This window comes from Hypomesus nipponensis, chromosome 23 (assembly GCF_054491055.1).
Source record: "Hypomesus nipponensis isolate SF chromosome 23, ASM5449105v1, whole genome shotgun sequence".
NCBI classification, from domain to species: Eukaryota; Metazoa; Chordata; class Actinopteri; order Osmeriformes; family Osmeridae; genus Hypomesus; species Hypomesus nipponensis.
In genome coordinates, this window is record NC_140383.1 from 3775001 (window position 1) to 3802719 (window position 27719).

Below are 27719 nucleotides of genomic sequence, written 5' to 3' on the forward strand. Positions count from 1 at the left end.
TGGGGGGCAGAGAGAGGGAGGACATGGGGGGCAGAGATCATCTACAGGGTGTCTCTGAGAGAGAGAAGAGAGGAAGATTCTGGAGCTGCCATGCTTCTGGGTTTCTTCCAGCAGACGGAGAGAGCAGGGGACACAGTAACTCTGTCCCAGCAGAGAGAGCAGGGGACACAGTAACTCTGTCCCAGCAGAGAGAGCAGGGGACACAGTAACTCTGTCCCAGCAGAGAGAGCAGAGGACACAGTAACTCTGTCCCAGCAGAGAGAGCAGGGGACACAGTAACTCTGTCCCAGCAGAGAGAGCAGGGGACACAGTAACTCTGTCCCAGTAGAGAGAGCAGGGGACACAGTAACTCTGTCCCAGCAGAGAGAGCAGGGGACACAGTAACTCTGTCCCAGCAGAGAGAGCAGGGGACACAGTAACTCTGTCCCAGCAGAGAGAGCAGGGGACACACTAACTCTGTCCCAGCAGAGAGAGCAGGGGACACACTAACTCTGTCCCAGACCAGACCAGACCTTGTGCCCAGCCCAGCAGCTGTAGCCCGGCAGACAGGGATGAATGAAGGAAGACAAACTGATCCTCCTGAGAAAGTGCAGGAGAGGAGTGCGGGGTTGGAGCTTCAAGTGCGGGGTTGGACCTTCATCAGAGACAGGCCAGACTGTGACCACATTACACTGCCTGACCGGCTGGTTCAGAGAGATATGAACATTCTACAAGGGTCTCCTGTCCCCTCATGAATATTCCAGTCTTCTCCCTTAACAGCTCTGCTCATGACTGAATGCATGAGACCAGAGAGAGACCCGACAGAGAGTGACCAGTCTGTCTGTCTGTTTGTCTGTCTCTGTCCGCAGTACTCAGGGCCAAATCCATTCCTGGGAATCCCCTCCGCTCCAAAAGGAGAACCTCAGTCGACCTTTGGGGAACGCAACATTAACATGGACATAACATTCACCACCCCCGCCCCCCTCACCCCGCCCCTGCTGAAGACAGCCCTGCAGGGAGCCAGGAACAGGAGAACAGACAGACATGGGGGGGGGGGGGGGGGGAGAGTATGATGAATGGAGAGAGAGAGGGGGCTTGTTTGTTTTCATTCCTCCGCTCTCCCTCGTTCATTCATCTCCACGCTGGCTCAGCGAGGACAAGTGCTTCTCCATGCTGCCTGGCTGGATCCAGCAGGACGGAGGTGGGGGGGAGGGAGGAGGGGAGAGACCAGGGAGGGTCTGTCTGGTCAGCAGTCACAGAGCAGACAACAGGCTTCCACACATCTGCAGGAGCTTGTTGTGGAGCGACACGTCGGAGCGTCCGTCTCCGTGGGTAACCCTGTAGCCGTGACAACGCGGCTGCACGCGTTCCTACAGTAACCGCTTTAGTCACGGATATGGATGGAGGTGGAGAGGGAGGGTAGGATCGAGGGAGAAAAAAAACATGTTGTGATAGAAAGATAATAAAAAGGATGAGAGAATAATAGGCCCGGCCCGTATTGAGCACCCTGGATGAAGTAGTATTCCCGCTGCTGTGCTGGTCTACATGGTAATCCTTACAAGATGGTGATCGCATGGTGGATCCCAAAAAAACATCAGCTTCCATAACAACTCAAAAAGAACATTGTGCTCACAACAGCAGCCCGGTGGATTTCTGAGGCCTCTGCTCTGGAACTCTATATACCACGCTTCACATCAAACCAGAGTATTATTGTGACAGTGACTCAGTGTCCCAGGGTTTGTTAATAATGTGAGACGGAGAGTGGGGGTGGGGGGTGGGGGAGAGAGAACACCATGGCCGCTTGACCAGGACCGCTGTGGTCGAACATTCCATAACAACAAGAGCAGACCTGGCGGCACAACCCAGGCCTAGGACTAGTTACCCTGGCCTTGGACTAGTTACCCTGGCCTTGGACTAGTTACCCTGGCCTTGGACTAGTTACCCTGGCCTTGGACTAGTTACCCTGGCCTAGGACTAGTTACCCTGGCCTTGGACTAGTTACCCTGGCCTTGGACTAGTTACCCTGGCCTTGGACTAGTTACCCTGGCCTTGGACTAGTTACCCTGGCCTTGGACTAGTTACCCTGGCCTAGGACTAGTTACCCAGGCCTTGGACTAGTTACCCAGGCCTAGGACTAGTTACCCTGGCCTAGGACTAGTTACCCTGGCCTTGGACTAGTTACCCAGGCCTAGGACTAGTTACCCTGGCCTAGGACTAGTTACCCTGGCCTTGGACTAGTTACCCAGGCCTAGGACTAGTTACCCAGGCCTAGGACTAGTTACCCTGGCCTAGGACTAGTTACCCAGGCCTAGGACTAGTTACCCTGGCCTAGGACTAGTTACCCTGGCCTAGGACTTGTTACCCTGGCCTAGGACTAGTTACCCAGGCCTAAGACTAGTTACCCTGGCCTTGGACTAGTTACCCTGGCCTTGGACTAGTTACCCAGGCCTAGGACTAGTTACCCTGGCCTAGGACTAGTTACCCTGGCCTTGGACTAGTTACCCAGGCCTAGGACTAGTTACCCAGGCCTAGGACTAGTTACCCTGGCCTAGGTTACTCTAATCAGATAAAGCCCTGTGAGTTTGAGATACCTCATTCCAATCTCTCTGATAGAAGACACACACACACACACACACACACACAGGAAACAGACTTTAGAAGTCCCTGTAGACTAGAAGCACTTAGGACAGTTAGCTGGAAGTGCTAAACCTCCCACACTGCTAACTCCTGCTCCACACACAGTCATAAAACACACGGTACACTCCCTACACATCCAGCCTGGAAACTAATGAACTAATGTCAATGTACACAGGAGCCAAACACCCTATCTGGCCACACACGCGGGTCCGTGTGTGAGTGTGTGTGTGCGTACCATCCATGGTGGCGGGGGGTCCTTGCGGCTGCTGCACCCCAGGATAGGGGGCCTGGGCCTGGGGGCCCACGCCTGGCTGGTGGGCTGCAGACGAGGAGGAGGCGATACTGTCTGGAGTCCCTGAGCGCTCCTCAGCAGCAACACCAGGGGGCACTGAGGGGAGTGGTCAGGGGGTCAGGATCAGGCACAGAGAGGAGGGGGGGGGGCACTGAGGGGAGTGGTCAGGGGGTCAGGATCAGGCACAGAGAGGAGGGGGGGGTGGTGCATGGAAACGATCACATGACTTGATGGGTGAATGGAAAAACAGACCGATGGATGGAAGGATGGAAAGATAGATCAATAGAAGGACGGAAGGATGGATGGATGGAGGGATTGAAAGATGGATGGATGGACACACACACATGGAGGGATAATAGACGGATGGAAGTGCCGATCCACAGAAGGACAGGAGGGCTGAAGGGGTGGAGGCAGGGCCAGGCAGGTGGGAGGACAGGAGGGCTGAAGGGGTGGAGGCAGGGCCAGGCAGGTGGAGGACAGGAGGGCTGAAGGGGTGGAGGCAGGGCCAGGCAGGTGGGAGGACAGGAGGGCTGAAGGGGTGGAGGCAGGGCCAGGCAGGTGGGAGGACAGGAGGGCTGAAGGGGTGGAGGCAGGGCCAGGCAGGTAGGAGGACAGGAGGGCTGAAGGGGTGGAGGCAGGGCCAGGGCCAGGCAGGTGGAGGACAGGAGGGCTGAAGGGGTGGAGGCAGGGCCAGGCAGGTGGGAGGACAGGAGGGCTGAAGGGGTGGAGGCAGGGCCAGGGCCAGGCAGGTGGGAGGACAGGAGGGCTGAAGGGGTGGAGGCAGGGCCAGGCAGGTGGAGGACAGGAGGGCTGAAGGGGTGGAGGCAGGGCCAGGCAGGTGGAGGACAGGAGGGCTGAAGGGGTGGAGGCAGGGCCAGGCAGCTGGGAGGACAGGAGGGCTGAAGGGGTGGAGGCAGGGCCAGGCAGCTGGGAGGACAGGAGGGCTGAAGGGGTGGAGGCAGGGCCAGGCAGGTGGGAGGACAGGAGGGCTGAAGGGGTGGAGGCAGGGCCAGGCAGCTGGGAGGACAGGAGGGCTGAAGGGGTGGAGGCAGGGCCAGGCAGGTGGGAGGACAGGAGGGCTGAAGGGGTGGAGGCAGGGCCAGGCAGGTGGGAGGACAGGAGGGCTGAAGGGGTGGAGGCAGGGCCAGGCAGGTGGGAGGACAGGAGGGCTGAAGGGGTGGAGGCAGGGCCAGGCAGGTGGAGGACAGGAGGGCGAGGGGACGTACCTGGGAGCTGGTCCTCGCTCAGGCCGAAGGAGGAGATGACGCTCTTGCTGACCTCGTCCTGGTTCTTCAGGGGGTCGAAGGCCGACATGCTGGCAGCGCTGACGGGCGTGGCCTGCTTCACGGCCGGGTCGCTCCCCAGGGCCTTCCCCTCCCGCCCCTCCGCGCCGTCTGCAGGACAGAGGAGTCGCTGTAGCACGCAGACAGCTCTAGTGTGGCAGTGTTCAGGGAGTATCCTGCTCTGTGTGTGCGTGTGTGTGTGTGTGTGTGTGTGTGTGTACCGCTGGGGGGGGCGCTGGCTGCCAGGCCGTTCTCGGGTGGGGGCTCCAGGCTGTCCAGCAGACTGTTGACTTTGTTCCTCAGCTCAATCAGCTCCCTCCTCAGGTACTTGACCTGGCTGGACTCCAGGGGACGAGGCTGGCCGTTAACTGCAGACAGGCAGGCGAGGGGGGAGAAACAGGAAAGGAGAGAAGGAAAGAACCAGAACAAGAGAGAAAGAGGGAGAGCGATGTCAGTCGATTTCAAACACAGTGCAGCATTTAGTGAACATGCGACTGCAGCCTGAGGAGTTGAGGACAGTGGAAGCCGTGGCTCCATCCCTGCTCCCTGCTCCCTGCGAGCAGCAGCTCCCCACTCTGCAGGACAGACACAGCCATGACGGACGTCTGGCTGCCCTGACCCCTCCTATCCACAACACACCACCCCCCAACTTGAGGTGGGCTACCCTGGGAGGTTGGTTAGAGGTTGTAAACAGCGTGGTTGTGGTTAAGGGCATTGAAGGAGGGTTCTAGGGGGACTGGGTTGGTCACGGTGCAAGGACGTGTGGTGTTCCGGATTGATCCGGTTAAAGGTCATGGAGGGGAGCAGGTGAGCGGTCCAGACCGGCTCAAACTGGACCAAACCAGATCAGCTTGACGGAATGAGAAGATCAGACGTGCTGGGGTGCCAGTAATGGACCGTGGTGTTCAGCTCTACAGCCACAGAACACATGAGGACCCAACAAACCAGACACTGAGTCAGGATCTCTCTGGACACACACACACACACACACACACACACAGAATCCAGTGGGTCAGTATCCCTGCAGGTGTTTTCCATAGTTTTATCTTCCCTAGTCTGTCAGCGTCTCAGCAATCAGGAATGTTGCGGTTGAAGCACAGAAACTCACATCTCTCTCACACACACACACACACACACACCAAACTCATATATATATATTACAGTCCCATCCTTTGTTATTTATTATGTGCATACTGTGTTTATGTGGTGCACCTGATTTAGACAAGGCTCTGGGAACAGAGCAACACACACGCACAGTAAAAAAGGACTGCATGGTCACGTGCACAGGGCCTTGTGCAAAACAACAGAATCCTCTCTCTCCATGACACCGCTGTTATGTTGATATAAGACAATCAAACCAGCAACCAACCAAACCAGCAACCAACCAAACCAGCAGAAGGTACCTTACCACTCGGCAAGATAAAAGTGTGCCTATGTGTGGAGTCAGGTGGCAGAGCGGTTAGGTTAAGGTTGCCGGTTTGATTCACGGCCATGCCAAATGATGTAGTGTCCTTGGGCAAGGCACTTCACCCTACTTGCCTCGGGGGGAATGTCCCTGTACTTACTGTAAGTCGCTCTGGAGCGTCTGCTAAATGACTAAATGTGAATATGTGTGTAGGAGCATTTGTGTGCGAGTGAGCCCACGTGATCTGTCCATTAAGAGTGTGTCAGCGGTTATGCTGGCAGATACAGCGCTATCGCGTGTCTTCTGTACAGGCTGACTGAGTAACGTTATGACAGACAGGACAGCTAAATATCTAATGATGATAATGATGGTTGTGACAGTGTTTCAAGGTGTTGCCGACTTTGGCCAACTAGCGACGGAAGGATTAACTGAGGACATGAAGTACTCAGTCTGGGAAACACAGGCTTAGCTCACCCTCCAGTGGACAGATGCTACACACAAAGCTCCACACTGCGGGAGGGAGGGAGGGAGGGAGGGAGGGAGGGAGGGAGGGAGAGAGGGAGGGAGGGAGGGAGGGAGGGAGGGAGGGAGGGAGGGAGGGAGGGAGGGAGGGAGGGAGGGAGGGAGGGAGGGAGGGAGGGAGGGAGGGAGGGAGGGAGGGAGGGAGGGAGGGAGGGAGGGAGGGAGGGAGGGAGGGAGGGAGGGAGGAGGGGGGAGAAAGGAGGGGGGAGAAAGGAGGGGGGGAGAAAGGAGGGGGGGAGAAAGGAGGGGGGGTAGCGGGAGGGATATTGAGAGAGGGGGAAGAGATTGAGAGAGGGAAGGAGAAAGGAGGAAGAAAGGAGGGGGGGAGAAAGTAGGGAGGGAGAAAGGAGGGGGGGAGAAAGAGGGAGAAAGGAGGGGGGGTAGCGGGAGGGATATTGAGAGAAGGGGGATGGATTGAGAGAGGGAAGGAGAAAGGGTGATATGTAAGCAGCAGGATGGAGCCAAACAGGGAGCTAGACCGCCCTCTAGCGTCGCACTGATCCGGCTGGGAGGGGGGAAGAGGAGGAGGGAGAAGAAGAACCGGTGCCCTATAGAAGAGTTCATCAAGAGTTTCTGTCAGTGACGGGGATGCTCTTACCAAACAAGGTGAGTTTGAGTATTCTACTGCACTGGATGGCGAAAGAGAGGTCCGAGCTGTCGAAAATAGTGATGAGGTCATCGTCTGTGGGAAGAGAACAGAAGAAACGTCAACAAATAGGTGACACATTCCCTCCCCCCCAACACAAGCCCTTGTAGCCCTCTCAGCCCAGTCTTTGTATTTGACCCGGACTAGCCTGGCCCTGGCCCCATAATAACCCTCTTACCCTCGTCCTTGTACTTGATGGTGACCTCATCGCTGCTCTGAAGCTTGCCACGGAACACGCGCTGCATCATCAGAACCAGCTCGTCGTAGGTGATGTCCTCGTTGTGGATGGGGATGCGTCTGATGTCATCGCCCAGCTGGGCTTTGATGATCAGCTTCCCGCTGAGGTCCAGCTGTCCATTCATGGTGCCCCGCCCTCTGCTTCTCCCACCGCTGGGGATGAGAGGGAGAATAAAACAAATGCACTTTGTTTTTAGTCGTCACAAACCAACTTTGGAGGGGGGGGGGGGGGGTTTAAATAAGTAAAAAAACAAAAAAACATTAAAAGATTCAGCCCAGGTTATATATCATCCAATGTTTTGAATATGGTGTTATTACGGCATCCAATCTTGAATTAGCTGGTTCAATGGGTCTTTTTTTATGAGGCTAAACCTGGTAAGTGTGGTCTCGAGTCACTTCTCTGCTTTGCAGTAGAATACAGTTAAGTTTACATCTCCACTCTGCTTCCAAAGTCTAAGGTACATATACTACAGGCTGAGCTGGCATAAGCCTCTAGCTTAAACAAGGCCTGGGTCTAAACGTCTTTCCCAGACTTTGGTCACTGTAAAACAAGCCTCTGGATAAGAGAGTCTATAAGGCCATTGTGTTGAACGGGCTCTTTATTATTAACGAATCAATCATTGATCAATCAATGATATTGGAATATAGAACACGAGTAGGTAGGTAATTTGTCACACGGCCAAGTAGCTCAACTCACGGCTCCTTGAATGCTTATGAAGTCACGGATTGGGCGTACAGGTCAAATACATTCCGTCCCAGTTATCAGTTGAAAAATGAAATCAATTCCTTATCAAACCCTTGTTTAGTTAGGATTACATCTCTATTATAGAAGAGTTCGTCATTATCTGCAACCGTTGTCATGACATCAAATAGAGAATGCCACCTCCCACACCAACTTGTACTACAAGTTGTAGCTAGCTAGGTAGATAATTAATTATGTGATATATTCACTGTTGTGGAAGACACCCGTCATTCAGTAGCGCCGTCTCGATACACAAAACAAGTTTACACGTATCCACTTAGACACACCCTTTTCTGCCAAAACTAGCAAAGTCTGAATTTGCCGGTTAGACTGTCGCTAACAAATGACTACACTTAGCTACAAACATCAGCAAGTTATACATAAATGTGAGACAGCCTTTGAGCCTTTTTACTGATTTCGTAGGATGGCTGGCGAGTTAGCAGTCAGCTAACGCGTTAGCTAGTGGATAAACTTTAAACTTTGCTAAGCTAATGACCAGGCGTAGCTAACCCTGGGCAAGTATGAATCGCTAACTACGTATCCAGATTTTAACAACGTAGTAGGCTAGCTTACATTTCAACATTACATTTCAAACTGGAAAAAACAGTTCAAACCCCGTTATAGATTGCCGAATAGATTTGTCACTAATGTTTATTATAGCTTGCTACTACACCTTCAGCAAGATAGCTGGTACACGTATCTAGCTGGCTAGCTAATTATATTAGCAAGCTAGGCCATTTTCCTGTGTCACTGACAGGATATAGAATCATGCTTAATAAAGACCCAATTGTACTCCCCATGCAAAATGAAATGATGGAATCCTGCAAAATAATACTCCCCTTGCCCTACTTCATTCTGACCGGCTGCTGAAAGACAGACACTGCATAAATTACCATGATATATTCATATTCTATGACTACAATAAAACAATATGATACTGACATTTTAAACCAACGTGCCAACATAAGGTTTATAACGACGAAAGCTCTTACCTGTAGCTAGCTAGGATAGCGAAAATGCTAACACTTGCTATGCATTGCTAGCAATGCTAGTAGCATCTGTATCGATCAGATCAACGGCTAATATCACTTTGCCAGCAGCTCCCTCGGTTTTAGCATCGAAACTAGAAGGTTGGCAATTCTCACCTGAAAAAGACGACTTAATCCCGCTTTTTCGGTGTTTTTGACAGGAGGACCGTGTCAACCGAAAGCTGTTAACCGGGATGGCTGGCACTGACAGATCCCAAGCTTCACATCAGGAAGTCTACTTGCTTGTCAACGTCAAACCGTACGTGGCATACAGCGGTGCGCAGACGCACTGCCTCTGCCTCCCTTGGCCAAATCGGGCTGGGCGCTGAACTTTCGTCAGGACAAGGCCCGAACAAGCTCGGTCGTCGAGTGCATTTGCTTCATGTTAAATTTGTATAGTAGCCTATTGTGTCGTTGAGTTATATGATCTGGGTGTGTATGTGCACTGTATACAGTGAGACTGCACAGTCCACACATAGTAAAATATGTAAAAGGATAGTGAATGGCCTACGTGAATTTGTGAATGGATACAGAAAAATACCTGGACCAGATAGCTTTTTAATTTTAATGGTGATTATAGGTTTCAAATATGCACTGGTAACAAAACATGTACAGACAGTTGTATTGAGAGCAAATGTCACAGCCAACTAAATAAATAATGGATCAACAGCATAGGATGAGAGTACTGTCAGTCCTGACCCCTGTCATTACAGTAAGACACAGTGTTCTCCTGCTCCTGCTATTGAAACATGGCACACCTTATCAATCTGTGTTTTCTGGCTCTGAAGGTAGCCATCTATTCCTGTCAACTTAAACCATCATGGCAATATAAATGTGGGTCGTGTCCCGACATAAGGTATTTCATAATTTACAAAATATATAAATACATGAATTCATAAATAGCACAACTTAATATTCATAAACGGAAAGAAAAAGGAGAAAGAAAAATAAAAACAAATTTTCACCAGTCATAAATCACAATCTTGACGTTTCTTGACTATTTCCTGACTATTTCTTCTTCTTCTCCTGTGTGGAGTTGAACCATGCATCCAGCAGCTTCTTGCAGTAGTAGATCTGCCAGGCGTGCACCTGCACGGCGATCACCATCACCAGGTACATAACCGTCACCGCCGAGTACCCAAAGATAAACCGGTACGCTTTGCCATGGCGATACAGCTGCTGGGCAACAGGAAACATCTCCATGGCGCCGTAGATGAGCGGAGCCACAGAGAACAACCCAGAGCTGATCATGGAGATGACAAGATAACTGATGTTGTTCCTGGGCAGTGATAGGCTGCTGAAGAGCAGGGGGAGGAGACTCAGCAGGTAAGGGTACTCCCATTGGTAGGGTGTGGCGATCGTGTCATGTGACACAAGGCTGAGGTGGCTGACTGTCACCTGGGCAGCAATCATGAGCCAGGTAATGAGATGGACGAAATTCAGCTTACGCACTTCTGACTTTAGACTGGCGCTAGAACACAAAACAATATAGGGGGCGTTCGGTTGACAGAGATGGAGGCCATCCGTACATAGACAATATACACGTGAAACACACAGGGGAATAAACCAACTGGATAAAGATGGATCAAGTAGAGCAATAGACACACAAGATAAACAGACGGACAGACCAAATGACGGGACAGAACAGCTCTTTAAGGGAGACAGAGAAGGCAGACAGACGTCCTTATTCACCTCATCTGGTAGTGTGAAGACACCTTCTCTCTGTGTTTGAAGTCGCTTCCATCAGTGCCAGCCGCTCGCGGGCCAACACGAGATGTCATGTTGTATACAAACTGCTCTGACAGACACGCAAAAGCCTGGCAACATCAGAATATGTATTTGTGGTACAGATAAAAAGATACGTTAGGTCATTCACTATACAGCAAATACTTTACAACAGCTGTTGTATGACACCAATAACGCTAGAAAATCATGGTTTGGAAAGCTTTTCCCCTGATACTTCACGTAGATCAAACGTAGTGCTACAAATTCTAGCAATCATTTTCGAGGTTCGCTAGATATTCGCTAGCTACAAGCAACTCAAAAGTAGGGGGATGGAGTTTCTTTGTGCTACGCCAGATGTCTCTCTGATGCTAGGCTCCTAGGTGACAGCTAGCTGGCCTAGCCATCAAACTTCTCGTTTAAATCTCAGCTTTGCCCTCAATAATAATTTCCCTATATTTAGCCATATGCATTTATCTTTTAAATAACTATTCAGTACACTTACCGTTTACTTTTCCAAGAATAGCGAAAAGATAACCCGGACTGATAATCAGCTCGGCACAGCATAGAGAGTGAAAACTGAGCAAGTGCAGCGCCCGGCACGACATAGTCTGCGCACGTGCAGAGCATCCCATGGTCGCCTTCCACATCCAATCAACATCTTCCGCGCAGCTTCCTCTCTCTTGTCGCTGGTCCTCGCGTAAACATAAACCAATTATATGAACGGAAGTCTCTGTTGTTAACTTTATAATATATGTAAGGAGAATGTAATAACGACTCATCTCAAATCCCCTGAAATACATTTTTGCTAGATCGTAGTGACATTCTCAAATGTGTAGATACATCTACTAAAGGGTTATAACTCAAAATCTGAGATACATTATGGATAGAATTGTGTTGCTACATAATTCGTTGTCTCAGTTACAAGATCAATTATCTTAAAATGTATTTAATGTTTAAGAAGCTAACTGGACCATTGACATTTCAGAAAACAATCACAGCACGCAATTGTATATAATTACTCCTGTGTTGATGGCAGGCCCTATTAAATAAAACACAACTGTCTTTCTTAATTTCTTAATTAAATCATCTTTATTTTAAAAAAACAACATAAACAGTAATAACAGTATAATATTAAAACAGTTTTCTTTTGGTTATACTAACAGTTTAGCACCCTGGTCCCATATGAAAAAAAAAACAAAGTAGTCAAAATAATAAATTACAGAGAGAGTTGTTCTAAGACTTTTGTCAAACTCCTTTTCACATGTTTTGTGCTAGGGGCTGAGGGGCAAAGGGGACAAAGCAATCTCAGCCTATTTCTACTGATGTTACTGTTCTCATAATAGTTTTACAATGACTGGTCCAAAAAGGAGGAGTCCTGATTTAGAATGAAGCCAAAATATACATCAGAAAATGCATTGTGCTCATCTTAGCTAAGGAATCATTGGTTCCAAAAGTCCAGACTTTCATTAAAATAAAAATGTATTGAAATAAGAACGTAAGAATAATTAAATTGTGAATTCTGTTACGTCAGTGGGGGTGATCTAATCAGTATCAAATATCAATCTCTCCTTATATGCTGTACAAATCTCTGGAAAAAAAGGTCTGTGCTCTCTATAGCAATTTTCATATCTTGGCCAACAACAACTCTACTGCTTCCTTCAGATGTTGACAGACAAACATGAAGTCATGGGTATGTACATAGACAGCAGTGGTTTTCATATTTCTGAGTCAAACAGTCTGTCTGTTAAGAGTTTCTACATACCAAAAAAGGCATTGTACAAGACTACTACTCCCATGTCACTGTAAATTACGTTTGTCCATTGCATCTGCCAAAATCTTCTTAAACATCACAAATGGTGTTTGTATATAATAGTCAGAAAATAATGGAGAAAAAAACATACAAGTACAAAATAAGAGGAAACTAATCTTTTGGAATCTTGAACAATCAAGATCAATTGTCTATCGCTGCATTGTGACTGATACAATTTCTTGTGACATTTTATTTTATCAAAACTTATTTTCCTTTCATGTTTTAAATCCAATTTACATTCTTTGCCACAAAATCAGTTTACGGCAGCTGCCAGTTTGCTTAAGAACATTAAGGGTAAGGGAAAACCTTGGCATTCTGTGACAAACACCAAACAAGAAGTGATATTTTCACATAAACTATTTGGAATTTCCAATTTTACTCTTTAACAAACTTTTAAACCAAGCAGATATTATTAACTTCAATTTTTCAGTCTTCAGATGGCTATAAAGTAACTGTATATTACATCCACGCTCTTCTTTCAGATTCCTCCGTCAGAAACCTTCCCTCTCATGTCCATCTCTACAACGATGTACCGCAGACCTTCAACAGATACTTAACGTTTCATTGAAAAAAACTCACAATGAAGTATCCCCACGATCAATCTTTTCAACACGTGGCTTCTCACCATACACTCCTAGGCTCTCCACCACCCTAACCCACATCCCTCCTTAGTCTCTCCCCCCGTCCCCCTCTTGTTCCGGGTCTTTACATGGGGTACAACAAGTACCCAGAGAAGGATGAGTGGACGTACTCGCCGGCGTACAGTCCAGCGGCCTGGTCTGACGGCAGCTGGAGGAACACAGTGTCCCCTGGCTGTAGGGGCAACACAGCGCTGCCTGAGGCCTGGTCCAAGAAACCCTTCTTGTACTCGTCGTACGTGTACATGACCGGCTCATTGTTCCTCATCAGAGCCACCCACACGTTGGCTCCTTTGCAGTGGATGTGGTAGGCAAAGTAGTAGATCCCGGGCATGTCGCAGGTGAAGACGCCAGTCTGGGGGTTGTAGTTCTGACGACCATTGTACAGGAGCTTGTCGAAGATGATTGGACTGCCCACGGGTGGGAAGGGTGTGGTCACCAGAGCGGTGAATGCCGGCATCTCCAGACCGTTGGCGCCCATGATTTCTCCGGCGCCATTCCCACCGTATTTGCCTTTCTTGCCGTAGCCTCCGGCCTTCACGCCATCCAGCCCATGACCCATCTCAGGGAGGACTCCGCTCATGTCGGGGGCCAGGGCAGGGGCTCCAGGTGGGCCTGGGGGTCCAGGAGGGCCTGCCTGACCTGGTTGTCCTGGAGGTCCTCCTGGACCTGCTTTCCCTGGAGGTCCGACAGGACCTGGAACACCTGGGCTGCCCTCGCCTACGTTGCCGGGCTGACCCGGGGAGCCACTGTCTCCTTTGGGCCCAGGAAGACCAGGTGGTCCGATAGGCCCGCCAGCACCTCCCATTCCTGGGATACCTTTAGGACCTTGGGGACCCACCTCACCTGGCAGTCCTCCATCTCCCTTTAGTCCCGGCAGGCCCGGACCTCCAGGGAGGCCTGGGAGCCCTTTGTGTCCACCTTCTCCTTTAGGCCCTGAGAGACCAGGTGGGCCTCTGGGTCCTGGCTCCCCTCCTTCTCCTTGGAGGCCATTCTCACCAGGCAGGCCCGGAGGTCCGGGCTCACCCAGACCTCCTTCAAGCCCCTTTGGCCCTGCCTCTCCAGCCTCCCCTTTGGGTCCAGGGCCACCAACTCCCCCGGGGGGACCCATAGGCCCGGGGCCACCAGGTGGGCCATTAGTTCCAGGGGGTCCAAGCATTCCGGGCAGACCACCGTGTCCTTTATCTCCTTTCGGCCCTGGTCCTCCAGGCTGCCCTCCCATGCCTTTATCACCCTTTGGTCCCGGGAACCCTGGCTTACCGAAGCCAGGCAGACCTGGCTTCCCAGGCAGACCAGGTGGTCCTGGGTGGCCCTTCCCTCCTGGTAAGCCTGCCTGTCCCGGGAGGCCATTCTGGCCTGGTTTCCCCTGGCCGGGCAGACCTGGTGGGCCGACATCTCCCCCTTCTCCTGGTGGCCCTGCTGGTCCTGGTTCACCAGGGCCACCCGGCTTCCCCGGGCCTCCTGATGGACCTGGCACCCCATTCATCCCTGGCCTGCCCACTCCTGGCACCCCTCCTTGGCCTGGAGGTCCAGGGGGCCCCGGTAGGCCCTTATGTCCTGGCTGTCCTGGCTGACCGATCCCCTTGTCTCCTTTAGGTCCTGGTAACCCCGGTAGTCCTGGGAGGCCCTTGTGCCCTGGTTCCCCTCGGGGGCCCGGTTGGCCTGGGAGACCCTGACCCCCAGGCTTACCCATCCCTGGCAGGCCTGGAGGACCAGGGGGCCCCTGAGGCCCTGGCTGTCCTATCTCTCCCTCGGGACCGTTAGGGCCCAGCTCCCCTGGCAGCCCTTGCTCTCCTAAGCCGCCTGGCTTTCCGGGTAGACCTGGGAGCCCTGGTTTGCCCACTCCAGGGAACCCTGGCGGGCCTTGTGGGCCAGGGTTACCAGGGAGCCCTGGCTCTCCATTTCCTGCAGGCCCAGGTGGCCCAGGGGGGCCCTCTGGCCCAGCGGGCCCAGAAGGTCCTGGCTCACCTGCTGGGTACCCTTCTGCTCCACTGGGAATGGTCAGACCTAGAGGACAGACGACTGGTAAACAACTAGTTGATCTACAGACATGGGGTTTTTACATCAGATAACTGCTAACGTGGTGGTCAGAGCATCAGGATTTTGTTTTGTTGTTTAGGTGCCGGGGGAAAGCTTTGTCCCCCACAAGTGTTCTTTCTGAGAAAAACTGACAAATCTATTTACGTTCCATGTCCTAATTCATTGATTGGTAGAAACCATGCATGGGCATCTGTGAGAAAACACAGCTAAAGTCTGAGTTCTAACACTGAATATAGCTGATCCGAGTTTTATGTGAGCCCTGTCTCACCTTTATCCTGGCCTCCGCCATTCATGCCACCCTTGCGAGGGTTTTCTTTGCCCATGTGCATGGGTATCTGGGGCAGTTCCTTCCTGTACTGCGGGTACTGCATGTGGTGCATGTCCTTGCCCAGGTACTGCTGTTGGGGAAGGCCCTCCTTGCCCATGCCCATGTGGGCCAAGTGTGGGAGGGGCTGGTGGTGCTGGGGGTGTGGCTTGTGGCCGTAGTATGCACCTCCAAACACCAGAGGGAGCACTGTCAGCTGCAACAGCGTGAGGAGGAGAGGGGTGGAGGAGAGGGAGAAGGGAGGGAATGCCATGGCCTAAAAAAATAAAAAAGACATGATTAGGACAGAAAATGAGAGAGATGGTTACGAATACCAGGGTTACTTGTCAGTCTGAGCTGTGCCACAATCGAGCCCTTCATCACACAAGTTAGGTAACAGTTATATTAATATACGTGTCAGTTGTCTTTCTTTGTTGTAGGATCCTTTAGGTTATTTACTCTCTCAGATAATAAATCTTCCCCACAGATGTCACTCTTTCAACTGTTAACTCTGTCTCTCCCTGCTGGTCAGACCAAGTATTACAGTACAGTTATTTGAAAGCAGGGATGACATTATTTCCTTTTAATTGTTTGTCTCTGAGAAAGTCAATCATCTAATGTCAGCCCTCAAGACAAACATTCTATCTATACTGACCCAGAAAACAACCATCCCAAACAAGAGAGAGACCCGCAATTATATTTATTATTTATTCACAATGATTACATTTAAACATGTTGATTTGGGATGGAAATGTGTGCTGGTTCAAAGAGGATGTGTGTGTTTTCTCAGCTTGTTCTGCCATGTTTAACTTATCTCTAAACCCAACACTGTCAAAAATAAAATAAAATGTGACATCTTTCAAACTGAGCAGCCCGGTGAGCAGGTGACAGCCAGGCCTGGCTGGTCCAGCACACAGCAGAAGACCCTCCAGGAAGACCCTCCTGCCACAAGGGGGAGCCACAATCTCATCAGACACTGCCAAGCTGCAAAACTGAAAGTTTCCTTCAGAAGTATACTTCCTGTTGCAAAACTGTAACCGACTCTCCAGGTTAGTTACCACATCTGTCATGGCAACCAGTTGATACGCCTGCACAGGGATGACCAGTTCATGAATTGTAATTGAATGACACCTTGAATTTGGTGTTTCAACACCCATTGACACTTCCCTTCTGTATGTCTATGTTAAGCCTGTGTTCTGCACCTCTCTTTCACCAACCGTCTCTGGAGGAGGGGATCCCTCTCTGAATTGCTCCTCCGAAGGTTTCTTCAATTTTTGTCTCCTCTAGTCAGTTTTTCTGGGAGTTTTTCCTTGTCTTCCTTGAGGGTTTAGGTTGGTTGAGGGGCAGTTCTATGAGCGTATGTGAAGTCTGTGACTTTGCTTGTAAAAAGGGCTATACAAATACATTTGATTTTTGATGACGAATGTTGCAGTGATGAACCTGGATGTCTCTAAACCCTGCCCTGTTCTCCAGCCCCAACCCCAGCCCCAGCCCAGCTCCACCCCGGCCTGGCCCCAGCCCCAGCCCAGCTCTACCCCAGCGTGGCCCCAGCCCTAGCCCCGGCGCTCCCCAGTCCCGGCCCTCTACACCATACCCTGGGTTTAGCTCACTGCTAGAAGAGTGTCTCTGTTTGACCTTTGACCTTTTCTCAGGCAGCTGGTGATTCTAGCACGGCCGTGCCACCCTCTACCCTGCCGTGGGAGCCGGCCCTCTCCGCCCTTTGAAGGGGGCCCAGAGGGTTTCCGTGGCGATGGGAGCCAGACGTGCAAAAGGAGGCGTGAGGAATGCCACGAGCGGCGTTTTGCCCAACAGCAGCTTCCCATTTCCAGCACGTCCCTGTTCTCTGTCCCAGCTGGACATAGAATGGAGCTGGAAATAGAATAGAGCTGGAAATAGAATCCTTAACCTGGGGGAGGAGGGAGCCTGAGGAGTGAGGGGGGGTGGGGTGGGGGTGGAGGACAGGAGAGGAGAGGAGAGGAGAGGAGAGGAGAGGAGAGGAGAGGAGAGGAGAGGAGAGGAGAGGAGAGGAGAGGAGAGGAGAGGAGAGGAGAGGAGAGGAGAGGAGAGGAGAGGAGAGGAGAGGAGAGGAGAGGAGAGGAGGGAGACAGTCCTGTCAGTCTGGACGGTGACTGTGACTTCACACTCCTCTGACGAGAATTAATCTCCTCTCTGTGTGTCTGTCTTTCTATAATAGCAGACAAATGCAGCAGAACAACATCTATCAATATCACCTCATCTTCTTTTGCTTTTGCGTGACAAATTACTCTCAGGTGGAGATCAAGGCTTGATTTGCTTTCATTTGAAACCTGTGAAACACAAACTCCTGATCAGCAGGGAACAGTCTATAAACGTTCAGTTTTAGTTAACCAAAATGAAATTAACTTTTAAAACCTTAAAGCCACAAGCCTAGACACAAACATGGACATTTTAAACAAAAACGTGAAGAGGAAGTAAAGGAAAGATTAAGGTGGAAGGATAGGTACACTACCTTTATCGTGACGGTTGGTCAAACTCTCATACGCACTTCTGCCACCAAATTGCTAATTGAGAGTGTCAACAAATGCTTTTTTTCCCCCCCAAGACTGTTTGGAGGTTTTGTGGGCTGGGTGGTAAGTGTCACTGCCTGGCTAAAGGCATACCATATGTGCAGACCGGGCGCAGTCCTCTAAACAAAGGAGCAACTGTACATAAACTGGTGGAAGATAGTCAGAGAACACTAGTTAATGTACAGTATGTGCTGTTTTCAGTTCATGCTGTCCATGTGAATGTGTGTGTGCATTTGTTTGTGTTTGTGTTTGTGTTTGTGTGCGTGTGTGTGTGTGTGTGTGTGTGAGAGAAAGAGAAACATGAGAAACACAAGAACACAATTCTGTTCATCGACAGACAGGCAAGAGCACGACGTCGTCGTGACAACAACAAGCCTGTCAGGGTTTTTGCCACCATACAAAGAGAACGCCAGTTGACTGTATCAGGTGGAGACACATCTGAAGACACACGCTGCAGAACCCCCCCCTCAGCTCTGGTTGGCATCACGTCCCTGTTACACTACCCTGTTGGCTGCACCATAAAAGTTGCAATAGGTTGTCATCAGACAGGATGGCATTAGCCAGAACCCACAACCACCTGGGCCTGCTCTGTTTATGAGGCCCAAAAGATGAACACACTGACTTACATACACACTCACACACACACACACACACACACACACACTGTACACACACACCAACCCCACCACCCCATAACTGTCTGACAGTGTTCTTCCCCAGGCTCCTGTGTTGGAGTGTGACGGTGTTGACACGTTCTCTGTTTTCATACTTACACTACATGAAGATTCTACATCAGCAGCCAGGAACTAAAGTGACACTGTAATTTTCTTTTTTTCCTGAAGTTTTGTTTTATATGCTTCCTTCAAATTTCCCTTTCTTTCGTCCTTTCCTTTATTCAACCCTCAATTCCCAGACTGTTGGACCACAGGGTCAGGTGACTGTGAACATTTACACACATCTGAAACTAAAACCGCTTGGTTGGTGGTGTGTCACACTCCACAGAGCACTCAATATACCTTGACTGTCCCAGACAGCCTAGAAAATAATCAAATCTTCATCCTCTTCTGTGTGTGTGTGTGTGTCTCACACCGACCACTTCCAGATGTCTGTCTGTCCACACACTACACAAACAATCAGGTGTGTGAAACACACACACACACATGGTAAAGAAGTACCGACTCAGCTGGCTCACTCAGATTCACTTCACAAGATGATGCGTTTATACTATGTAATGATGGCAAAACATAAAAATAGATATTCCCGATTAGAAGAATGTCATTCTTTGCAAATTGTAAAGTCATAATATCATTGTTCCAGCAATTTTACTAACTGTGGAGAGGGCCGAGGAGACAGAAAGAGAGGTAGAAAGAGAGAGAGAGGGCAAGAGAGAAAGAGAGAGAGAGAGAGAGAGAGAGAGACAGAGAGAGAGAGAGAGAGAGAGAGAGACAGAGAGGGAGAGAGAGAGAGACAGAGAGAGACAGAGAGAGAGAGAGACAGAGAGAGACAGAGAGAGAGAGAGAGGGAGAGGGAGAGGGAGAGAGAGAGAGAGAGAGAGAGAGAGAGAGAGAGAGGGAGAGAGAGAGAGAGAGAGGGAGAGAGAGGGAGAGAGAGATAGGGAGAGAAGAGAGAGAGAGAGAGAGAGAGAGAGAGAGAGAGAGAGAGAGAGAGAGAGAGAGAGAGAGAGAGAGAGAGAGAGAGAGAGAGAGAGAAAAAAAGGGGTAAAGGGGATGCGTAGTAGTGGAGACAAGTTGGGTGTGGTTGCTACATATGGCCTGATATTTCACTCATGGAAATACACCTGGCCTTGGTTTCCTGTGTGTGTGTGTGTACGAGAAAGAGAGAGAGAGACAGAGAGAGAGAGGGAGTGAAAAGGAGAGAGAGAGACAGAGAGAGCGAGAGAGAGAGACAGAGAGAGAGAGAGAGAGAGAGAGAGAGATGTGGGTCTTTCTATATATGGAAAATATAAAAATGACACACACACACACAAACACATACACACTCAGACACACACACAGTGCACGGACAAAAGAATGTGCTGCTGGCTGACAGAATGCAGCACGGGCCAAGCACTCAGCTGAGTACTGCAAAACACTCTTTCTCCAAAACACCCTCTCGCCAAAACACTCTGTCTCCAAAACTCCCTACAAAACACCCTCTCGCCAAAACACTCTGTCTCCAAAACACCCTCTCTCCAAAACACCCTCTCTCCAAAACACTCTCTCTCCAAAACCCATCTCTCGAAAACCCCCTCTCTTACAAAACACCCTCTCTCCAAAACACCCTCACTCCAAACATCCCCTCTGTTAAACCCCCTCTCTACAAAACCCCCTCTCTACAAAACCCCCTCTCTCCAAAACCCCCTCTCTACAAAACACCCTCTCTCTAAAACACCCTCTCTCCTAAACACCCTCTCTACAAACACCCTCTCTCTAAAACACCTTCTCTCTAAAACACCCTCTCTACAAAAAACCCTCTCTCCAAAACACCCTCTCTCCAAAACATCCTCTCTCTAAAACAACCTCTCTCCTAAAAACCCTCTCTACAAAACACCCTCTCTCCAAAACACCCTCTCTCTAAAAAAACCTCTCTCCTAAACACCCTCTCTACAAAACACCCTCTCTCCAAAACACCCTCTCTCCAAAACACCCTCTCTACAAAACACCCTCTCTCCAAAACAACCTCTCTCTAAAACAACCTCTCTCATAAACACCCTCTCTACAAAACACCCTCTCTCCAAAACACCCTCTCTCTAAAACAACCTCTCTCCTAAACACCCTCTCTACAAAACACCCTCTCTCCAAAACACCCTCTCTACAAAACACTCTCTCTCCAAAACACCCTCTCTCCAAAACACTCTCTCTCCAAAACGCCCTCTCTGTAAAACCCCCTCTCTCCAAAACCCCCTCTCTCCAAAACACCCTCTCTCCAAAACACCATCTCTGTAAAACCCCCTCTCTCCAAAACACCCTCTCTCTAAAACATCCTGTCATCTCTTCCATCCGTCCTTCTCGTGGATGGAAAAATCCCTCCGCCACAAGGGGAGCTCCGGCCTGTCTCTCCTCCTCCGCTCCTCCAGGCTTTTCTCTAAATCTGACTTCTGTCTCTCTGTCTTTACTTCATCCACACTCTCTCTCTCTCCTGCCCATCTCTTTCTCCTTACCTCTCCTTTAATCTCTCTCTTGCTCTCTCTCTCCCTCAGTCTCTCTCTATCTCTCTCTCTGAATGAGCAGACACATGTCAGTCTGCCATGCTCCTGTCTTCCAGAGGAGGTGCGATGGGGGTTAGAGAGAGGAAAAGGATGGAGGAGGGAGAGAGAAAGGGGCCGAAGGAGAGAGGAGGTGTGCTGTCGGCAAAATCTTTGAGGGAAAGAGGTCATTAGAGTGACCTTGTGGTAATGAAGACATAACCACCAGGGGCACCAAACGGAATATTGACATTTCTGTTTTCACTTTGAACTTTGAACGAGCCTAGAAACATTCCGACAGAAGAGGTCCCGATCCCAGGGAGCAGAAAACCACTGGACCTTCCTGTTCCTCTCAGGACCACAGCTAGTATTCACCCCCCTTCCTGTCCCTCTCTCTCTTCTTTTACACACTCTCACACTCCCTTCTCTCTCTCTCTTTTTCTCACACTCTCTCTCCCTCTGTGTCACACTCTCTCTCTCTCTCTCTCTCTTTCTCTCTCTCTCTCTCTCTCTCTCTCTCTCTCTCTCTCTCTCTCTCTCTCTCTCTCTCTCTCTCTTTCTCTCTCCATCTGCCTTTCTGTGTTTGTCTCTCTCGATTCTATTTGTTCCTAGAGAGTGAATGGGGGTGCAACAGACACACATTCCAAAGACACACACACTACGCAGGATGCCACATGCACACAAGCACACATTTGTAAAATCACACACACACACATACCACATACCACATACCACATACACCCATTCCACACACTCACAGTGTACGCACGCTGCCACTCTCCTACCCCCACCACATAGATAAGCACACACACAAACAAACACACACACACACTCCATCTTGCCACAGCTGTGTAGCTTAATGACCCAACCATGTTTACAGATGCTCTCTCTCTTTGTCACATTATCCCTCTCTCTAGGGTCCTTTGTCCACCCTAAATTCCCTTTGCACAAACACACACAAACACACACATATACACACACACACACACACACACACTCTTTCCTGGCCTGTTGGACCCAGTGTCTCCCTCCTCCTGTGTCCACAGTAGGACAGGCTGGGTATCAGGTTGTCATGGTAACAGCATGCTCCAACTGCTGGCACACTGTCCCATGCTTGGCTTTATGTCTCTCGTCACTTTTCCACCGTTAACCAAACCAAACCTGATGGTGGGAAAGTAGAGAGGGACAGAGAGATGGTGTGTGTGTGTGTTTGTGTATGTGTGTGTTTGGGGGGAGGGGGTTAGAAATGATCAGTTCGGAATTCATAACGGGCGTAGCTGTGGAAAATACGTCTTCTCAACAACAACAACAACAACAACATTTTTATAAAAACACAATGTTTGAGATAAGGTCTCCAAACTGACCAAACCTTCAAAACAAGACAAGAGAGAGAGAGAGAACAACTGAGCTAAAGATAGATTGAAAGAGAGAGAGAGAGAGAGAGGTAGAGATATGTTCCTGTGAACTACATTTGGTCACAGTCAGACAGGTTCACAACGCTGAGAGATAACCTCAACCTTCAACCTGGTCCCTCCCTGACACAGTGAGATCATTTAGTTCTGGTTCTGGTACCTTCATGTTCTGTCAACTAGACCCAGTCTCCCATCCATTCCTATTAGTACAAACAACCAACTGTTGATTTACAAATCACCTGGATAGTATGAAGTTCCAGTCAGGAAACTTTAGCAGTTGAGTGTAAATCAGAGCAACAGCTGTTCAGGTCTGTGAGATGACATGGAGCTACTGAATTACCTGTCAGCATTCAGTTAAGTTTGACTGTGATTGACACACCGGTAAACCAACTGTCTGTCAGTATTCCAGAGAGAGGATATTGGTTGGCCAATGGGTGGTTGTAACCGTGGAGAAAAGTAGCAATTCTCGACCAATGACAGTGTTTACTCTAGGTCCTGTTCTCACCAAACTGCTGCTCTGACTCAATTTGGCCCTGTCACACACACACATACACACACACACACACACACACACATACACATAGACACACACACTCCCATGCCGACACACAGATTTGCAAATACACTTGCACAAACATGTGCACACACACACACACAATACAAACACCAAACACATTTAGACTCACACATAGATCTTCATTCTTTCATGAACACACACATTCCTGTTCCCTGTGGATGGTGATGTTCAGTGGATCTGGGTGGGCCTAGCGGGGTCTCCACCACACTAGGGGGCGCTGTCACTTCACCCAGGGAGGCCTACGAACCCTGGTGTCTGGTGCTACTAATCTCAGTCAAGGAGGATAGATTGTGCTGTATGAGTTTTCATTATTAATCAGTAGGTCCTTTTTTATTTGGTTTGATGGAATCCACTCAGCACAGACATGGCGAAAAGTACAAATAAAATACCAACAAGGTGTAAAATAAGTGTAAGGCAGGAAAATAAACCAATAATCCGTTCCATGTTTTAGTCAAGCAACTGTCAAAACTTTCATTCATTAAGATTGAATTACAGTCACTGGAATCACAAAACAAAAGTTTGCAGTTTATGAGAAGGAAAACCATGCCCACCAAAACAGCCTTCTCAAAATCATTCTGTTTCTCTGGATTACAATCCACCAGCTTCCATTCAGACAGGCAACAGGCATCACACAAGCAGGTCTAACTAACATCATCAGGTGCTTAGTTCCAAAGCATCGCTATTTTCATGGTGTTGTTGCAGAGTGGAGTGGAGTCAAAGCTTGAAGCTGCTTACCTTTCTCTGTGAGCGGCCGGGGGAGGATAATAATCACTGCAGACGCCTGGTCAGGGTGGACATACAGACAGAGAGAACCCTGGGATACGTGTCGTGAACAGACTCCAGGAAACACGCACGCCGCCTTATATCTAGTACTGGGAGGAGTCAGGGAGGAGGGTGGGGGGAGAGAGAGAGAGAGAGAGAGAGAGAGAGAGAGAGGGGGGGGGGAGAGAGAGAGGGGGGGGGAGAGAGAGAGGGGGGGGAGAGAAAGGGAAAAGAGAGTTTGGAAAGGAAGGACAGATGGAAGGAGGGAGGTAAGAGTGATGAAAAAGAGAAAGTTGGAAAGAGAGGGAGAGAGAGACGGAAGGAGAGAGGGAGAGAGAGACGGAAGGAGAGAGGGAGAGAGAGACGGAAGGAGAGAGGGAGAGAGAGGGATAGAATGCAGTAGAGTGTGAGTGTGTGAGAGGGTTGAGAGGAGAGAGAGAAGAGTACAGGAATGAATGAAACTGGACTGAAACTTTCCTAAAGCAATGTTTCCCGACAGAAGGTAAAGTCGAACCGGTTTTCTGTCTGAAAATATGTTTGTCGTATTCCGATCTTTTGGTCAGTCTAGGCAGTTGGATGTGCTGACTTTGTGAACTCAATGAGGAGTGATTAATCATTGTGTGTTTGAAGCTAGACACTTTCAGGCCATCTGGGGCATGTATATGTCTATATATGTGTGTGTGTGTGTGTATATGTGTGTGTGTGTGTGAGTTGCTCCCTTCCAGCCACCTGTCCCGGAACACACACTGTCTTTAACTACTGCTGAGTAAGGGGCTCCCATGACAGGTCAATAGTCACACACACACACACACACACTGTACGTTTCTGGATAGAGTGAGTCAGGTGGGCTTGAGTTAAGAACAGGTGTCAATACAGCTCCAGACAAACATCACCATCACCGGGTAACAAAGACACCGCTGAGGGGAAGACAACAGGTGTGTCTGAGGAGGCGGGGTGTGACAGGGCCATCTGGGGCATGTATATGTGTGTGTGTCTATATGTGTGTGTGTGTATATGTGTGTGTGTGTATGTGTGTGTGTCTATATGTGTGTGTGTGTATATGTGTGTGTGTGTATATGTGTGTGTCTATATATGTGTGTGTGTCTGAGGAGGCGGGGTGTGACAGGGCCATCTGGGGCATGTATATGTGTGTGTGTCTATATGTGTGTGTGTGTATATGTGTGTGTGTGTATATGTGTGTGTGTGTGTATGTGTGTGTGTCTATATGTGTGTGTGTGTATATGTGTGTGTGTGTATATGTGTGTGTCTATATATGTGTGTGTGTCTGAGGAGGCGGGGTGTGACAGGGCGTGCGTCTTGTCCTGTCCTCCACAGGTTGGTGTCAGTCCATTCAGCTGTGAGGTTCTGGACTGTCAAGCACTGTTATCTGTTCAACCACAGAGCAATCCAGGTGGGACGACCACAACCACACTCATGATGAATGATGCGTTTGGATGTTGGTAATAATGTTCTCTTCAGTGACCTTTAGAGAGCAAATCCAATCCAGTTTAGGTGATGTCAACCTTTTTAATGTAAAAAATATTTAATTTAGGTGAAGAGTTGTACAGTAGGTAGGGGGGAATTTGTTTAGAAAAATGTTGTATTGTACCAGCAGACCCTGCTTCATACAAGACTCCTCTTGTGATGTGACTGGTTCACATCTGCTGCCAAAAATGTAGCATTAAATGCATTTAAAAGAAATCTTAGCGAGAGACAAAACTCATGACAGACTTCCTAAACAAATCCCATTATAAATGTGTTTTATGTGTTTGTGTTGGAAAAAAAATCTCACATTTACTGTTAGTTACCGTTCGTTAAGGTTTGACGAGTCATTTTATTGGTGAGGAGTATGCTGGCAGAGCACTTAGTTGAACTGTATGTTGAAGCTTTGCTTCGCCACCCCACCCCCCCACCCCCCCCCCCCCACACACACTTGTGTGGTGTGGTGTGAAAGGTACACGTCAGTGAGTCTATAATGAGACGGGTGTTTGTCCTCCTCCCTCAGTCCTCTTCCTGTTTGATTAATGAAGCCTCACTACCCCTCTCTGACTCCTCCCACGCCCATATAAAGACACAGCCAGAGATCAGCATCTAAATGGTTCATACACCAGTCCACAAACTGACACTCTGTCGCTTTCTTACATCAATAAACTGTCTGTGTCGAACGTGGGGTGTGTTCCCGGCCTGCTGTTACAGTTCCCTCCTGAGTTTGTATGTTGCTCACCAGAGAAAAGATTCTTCCCTCACGCCTCACAAGTCTCCTGACCATTTCCTGTTGGCACCAGTCCGATCGCACTGGATCACCACCGAACACTAAATACAAGTGGAGGAAAGAGAGAGGAGACAGAGAGAGAGAGAGAGAGAGAGAGAGAGAGAGAGAGAGAGAGAGAGAGAGAGAGAGAGAGAGAGAGAGAGAGAGATAGAGAGAGAGAGAAAGAGAGAGAGGACGAGGAGAGACAAGTAAGAAGCAGAAGGGCGGTAAGAGAGGCGTGGACAGGGAGGGAGAGAGAAAGAGTCGACTGCGCAGGAATAGGGGGCATGGACAGCTCTCGACCCTCGGCCCGCCGGTGCTCGTGTGGTTTGTGGTGGAGCGCAAGGGGACCCTACAGCAGGTTTCAGCACCTTATTATCCCATTAGAGGCCTGCTGCTCTGCTCTGCTCTGCTCTGCTCCTCACAGACCAGACACACGGATTAAAAGCATGTGGGGAAACAAACTAGAAGCAGGCTGATTGTTCTGGAGAGAAAGAGAGAGAGAGAGAGAGAGAGAGAGAGAGAGAGAGAGAGAGAGAGAGAGAGAGAGAGAGAAAGAAAGAGAGGGAGAGGGAGAGGGAGAGGGAGAAAGAGAGAGAGAGAGTCCCAGGGGATCGACGGGTTCCCAAAGTCCAAGTCTGTCGCATTTAATGAGCACGGGTGACCCAGAATCGAAAAACACACACACACACACACACACACACATAGACACAGACACACACACACACAGACACACACACAGACACACACGTTTTCCCACCAGCCAGCAAACCTCCTCGGTGTCCTGAGAAAGTTTATGATGCGTATTATGTGCAACATTATCCAGAGCGCCTGGACTGCCTCACAGTGTGTGTTTGTACTCCAGCCCCTCCAAAAAACACTCTTCGCAGGTTGAGCCTCATCACCCAGGCTACATATAGCCCTAATACAACCCCGACATTAACCCCCCGATGAAGGAAACGGCAGACAGAATGGAACGTAGTCAGAACACACACTTCCAGGCTGTGTGTGTGAGGGCTGGTGTTGTTTTTGTAGTTCAAGTGTTTTCATAATAGATGTGTTTGTAACCGTTACAGAGAAATCTGTGTTCAGTCTGCGATCTGTCAGTGTTGCATCCCCGACACTCAGATTCCTGTTTGGTGTGCCAATCTCGGTTTCCAGAGTGTGTGTGTGTAGCGTGTGTGTGTGTGATAGATCATGTGTGTGTGTGGATGTGTGAGTGATAGACAAACACTATGCACAGTCAAAGGGAATCCTAACAGTTCAATGTTGCGGTGGGACACAGTGTTCAATTAGTCCTCGGTATGTTTACCCCCCCTCAAACCTTCATCCCCTCATTATCTGTACTAGAGGAGAGCAGAAGAGAGGAGAGCAGAAGAGAGGAGAGGAGAGGAGAGGAGAGGAGAGGAGAGGAGAGGAGAGGAGAAGAGAGGAGAGGAGAGGAGAGGAGAGGAGAGGAGAAGAGAAGAGAAGAGAAGAGAGGAGAGGAGAGGAGAAGAGAAGAGAAGAGAGGAGAGGAGAGGAGAGGAGAGGAGAGAAGAAGAGAGGAGAGGAGAGGAGAGGAGAAGAGAAGAGAAGAGAAGAGAAGAGAGGAGAGGAGAGGAGAGGAGAGGAGAGGAGAGGAGAGGAGAGGAGAAGAGAAGAGGAGAGGAGAGGAGAGGAGAGGAGAGGAGAGGAGAGGAGAGGAGAGAACCAAGGA

At 49.6% G+C, this 27719-nt stretch overlaps 3 protein-coding genes across 7 annotated transcripts in view; all 3 read right to left on the bottom strand.

Annotated features, from left to right (window-relative positions):
• Positions 1-9048, bottom strand: part of tfg (trafficking from ER to golgi regulator) — a 12842-nt gene extending 3794 nt beyond the window's left edge. The window contains exons 1-7 of one of the 5 annotated variants that reach the window (XM_084688945.1): positions 8889-9040; positions 7699-8609; positions 6943-7154; positions 6717-6800; positions 4413-4559; positions 4135-4302; positions 2852-3004 (exon numbers count right to left, since the gene is read on the bottom strand). In XM_084688945.1, coding sequence (XP_084545071.1) covers positions 2852-3004; positions 4135-4302; positions 4413-4559; positions 6717-6800; positions 6943-7126 — 736 coding nt within the window. In that variant the 5' untranslated portion in view covers positions 7127-7154; positions 7699-8609; positions 8889-9040. Of the gene's footprint in view, positions 1-2851; positions 3005-4134; positions 4303-4412; positions 4560-6716; positions 6801-6942; positions 7155-7698; positions 8610-8735; positions 8855-8888 lie in introns of those variants that run through there. The other 4 variants (XM_084688944.1, XM_084688943.1, XM_084688946.1 and 1 more) reach the window with 4 other exon arrangements.
• A 269-nt stretch (positions 9049-9317) lies between these two features.
• On the bottom strand, positions 9318-11099 carry jagn1a (jagunal homolog 1a). Its single transcript, XM_084688948.1, has 3 exons — positions 10999-11099; positions 10464-10588; positions 9318-10242 (listed from the first exon to the last, which is right to left on the bottom strand). Exons 2-3 carry the CDS (start codon positions 10550-10552, stop codon positions 9780-9782), a joined length of 552 nt encoding a protein of 183 aa, XP_084545074.1. The 5' UTR covers positions 10553-10588; positions 10999-11099; the 3' UTR covers positions 9318-9779.
• A 465-nt stretch (positions 11100-11564) lies between these two features.
• On the bottom strand, positions 11565-23836 carry col8a1a (collagen, type VIII, alpha 1a). Its single transcript, XM_084689908.1, has 3 exons — positions 23743-23836; positions 15253-15565; positions 11565-14951 (listed from the first exon to the last, which is right to left on the bottom strand). Exons 2-3 carry the CDS (start codon positions 15560-15562, stop codon positions 13012-13014), a joined length of 2250 nt encoding a protein of 749 aa, XP_084546034.1. The 5' UTR covers positions 15563-15565; positions 23743-23836; the 3' UTR covers positions 11565-13011.
• Between the last annotated feature and the right edge of the window lie 3883 nt (positions 23837-27719).

Excerpts from the sequence above, each read along its gene's own strand:
- jagn1a (XM_084688948.1), bottom strand. The coding sequence starts at position 10,552 with ATGACATCTCGTGTTGGCCCGCGAGCGGCTGGCACTGATGGAAGCGAC. Across the intron at positions 10,243-10,463 it reads TCTTCACACTACCAGATGAG|CGCCAGTCTAAAGTCAGAAG; the intron begins GTGAATAAGGAC and ends TTTGTGTTCTAG.
- col8a1a (XM_084689908.1), bottom strand. The coding sequence starts at position 15,562 with ATGGCATTCCCTCCCTTCTCCCTCTCCTCCACCCCTCTCCTCCTCACG. Across the intron at positions 14,952-15,252 it reads TGGCGGAGGCCAGGATAAAG|GTCTGACCATTCCCAGTGGA; the intron begins GTGAGACAGGGC and ends TCTGTCCTCTAG.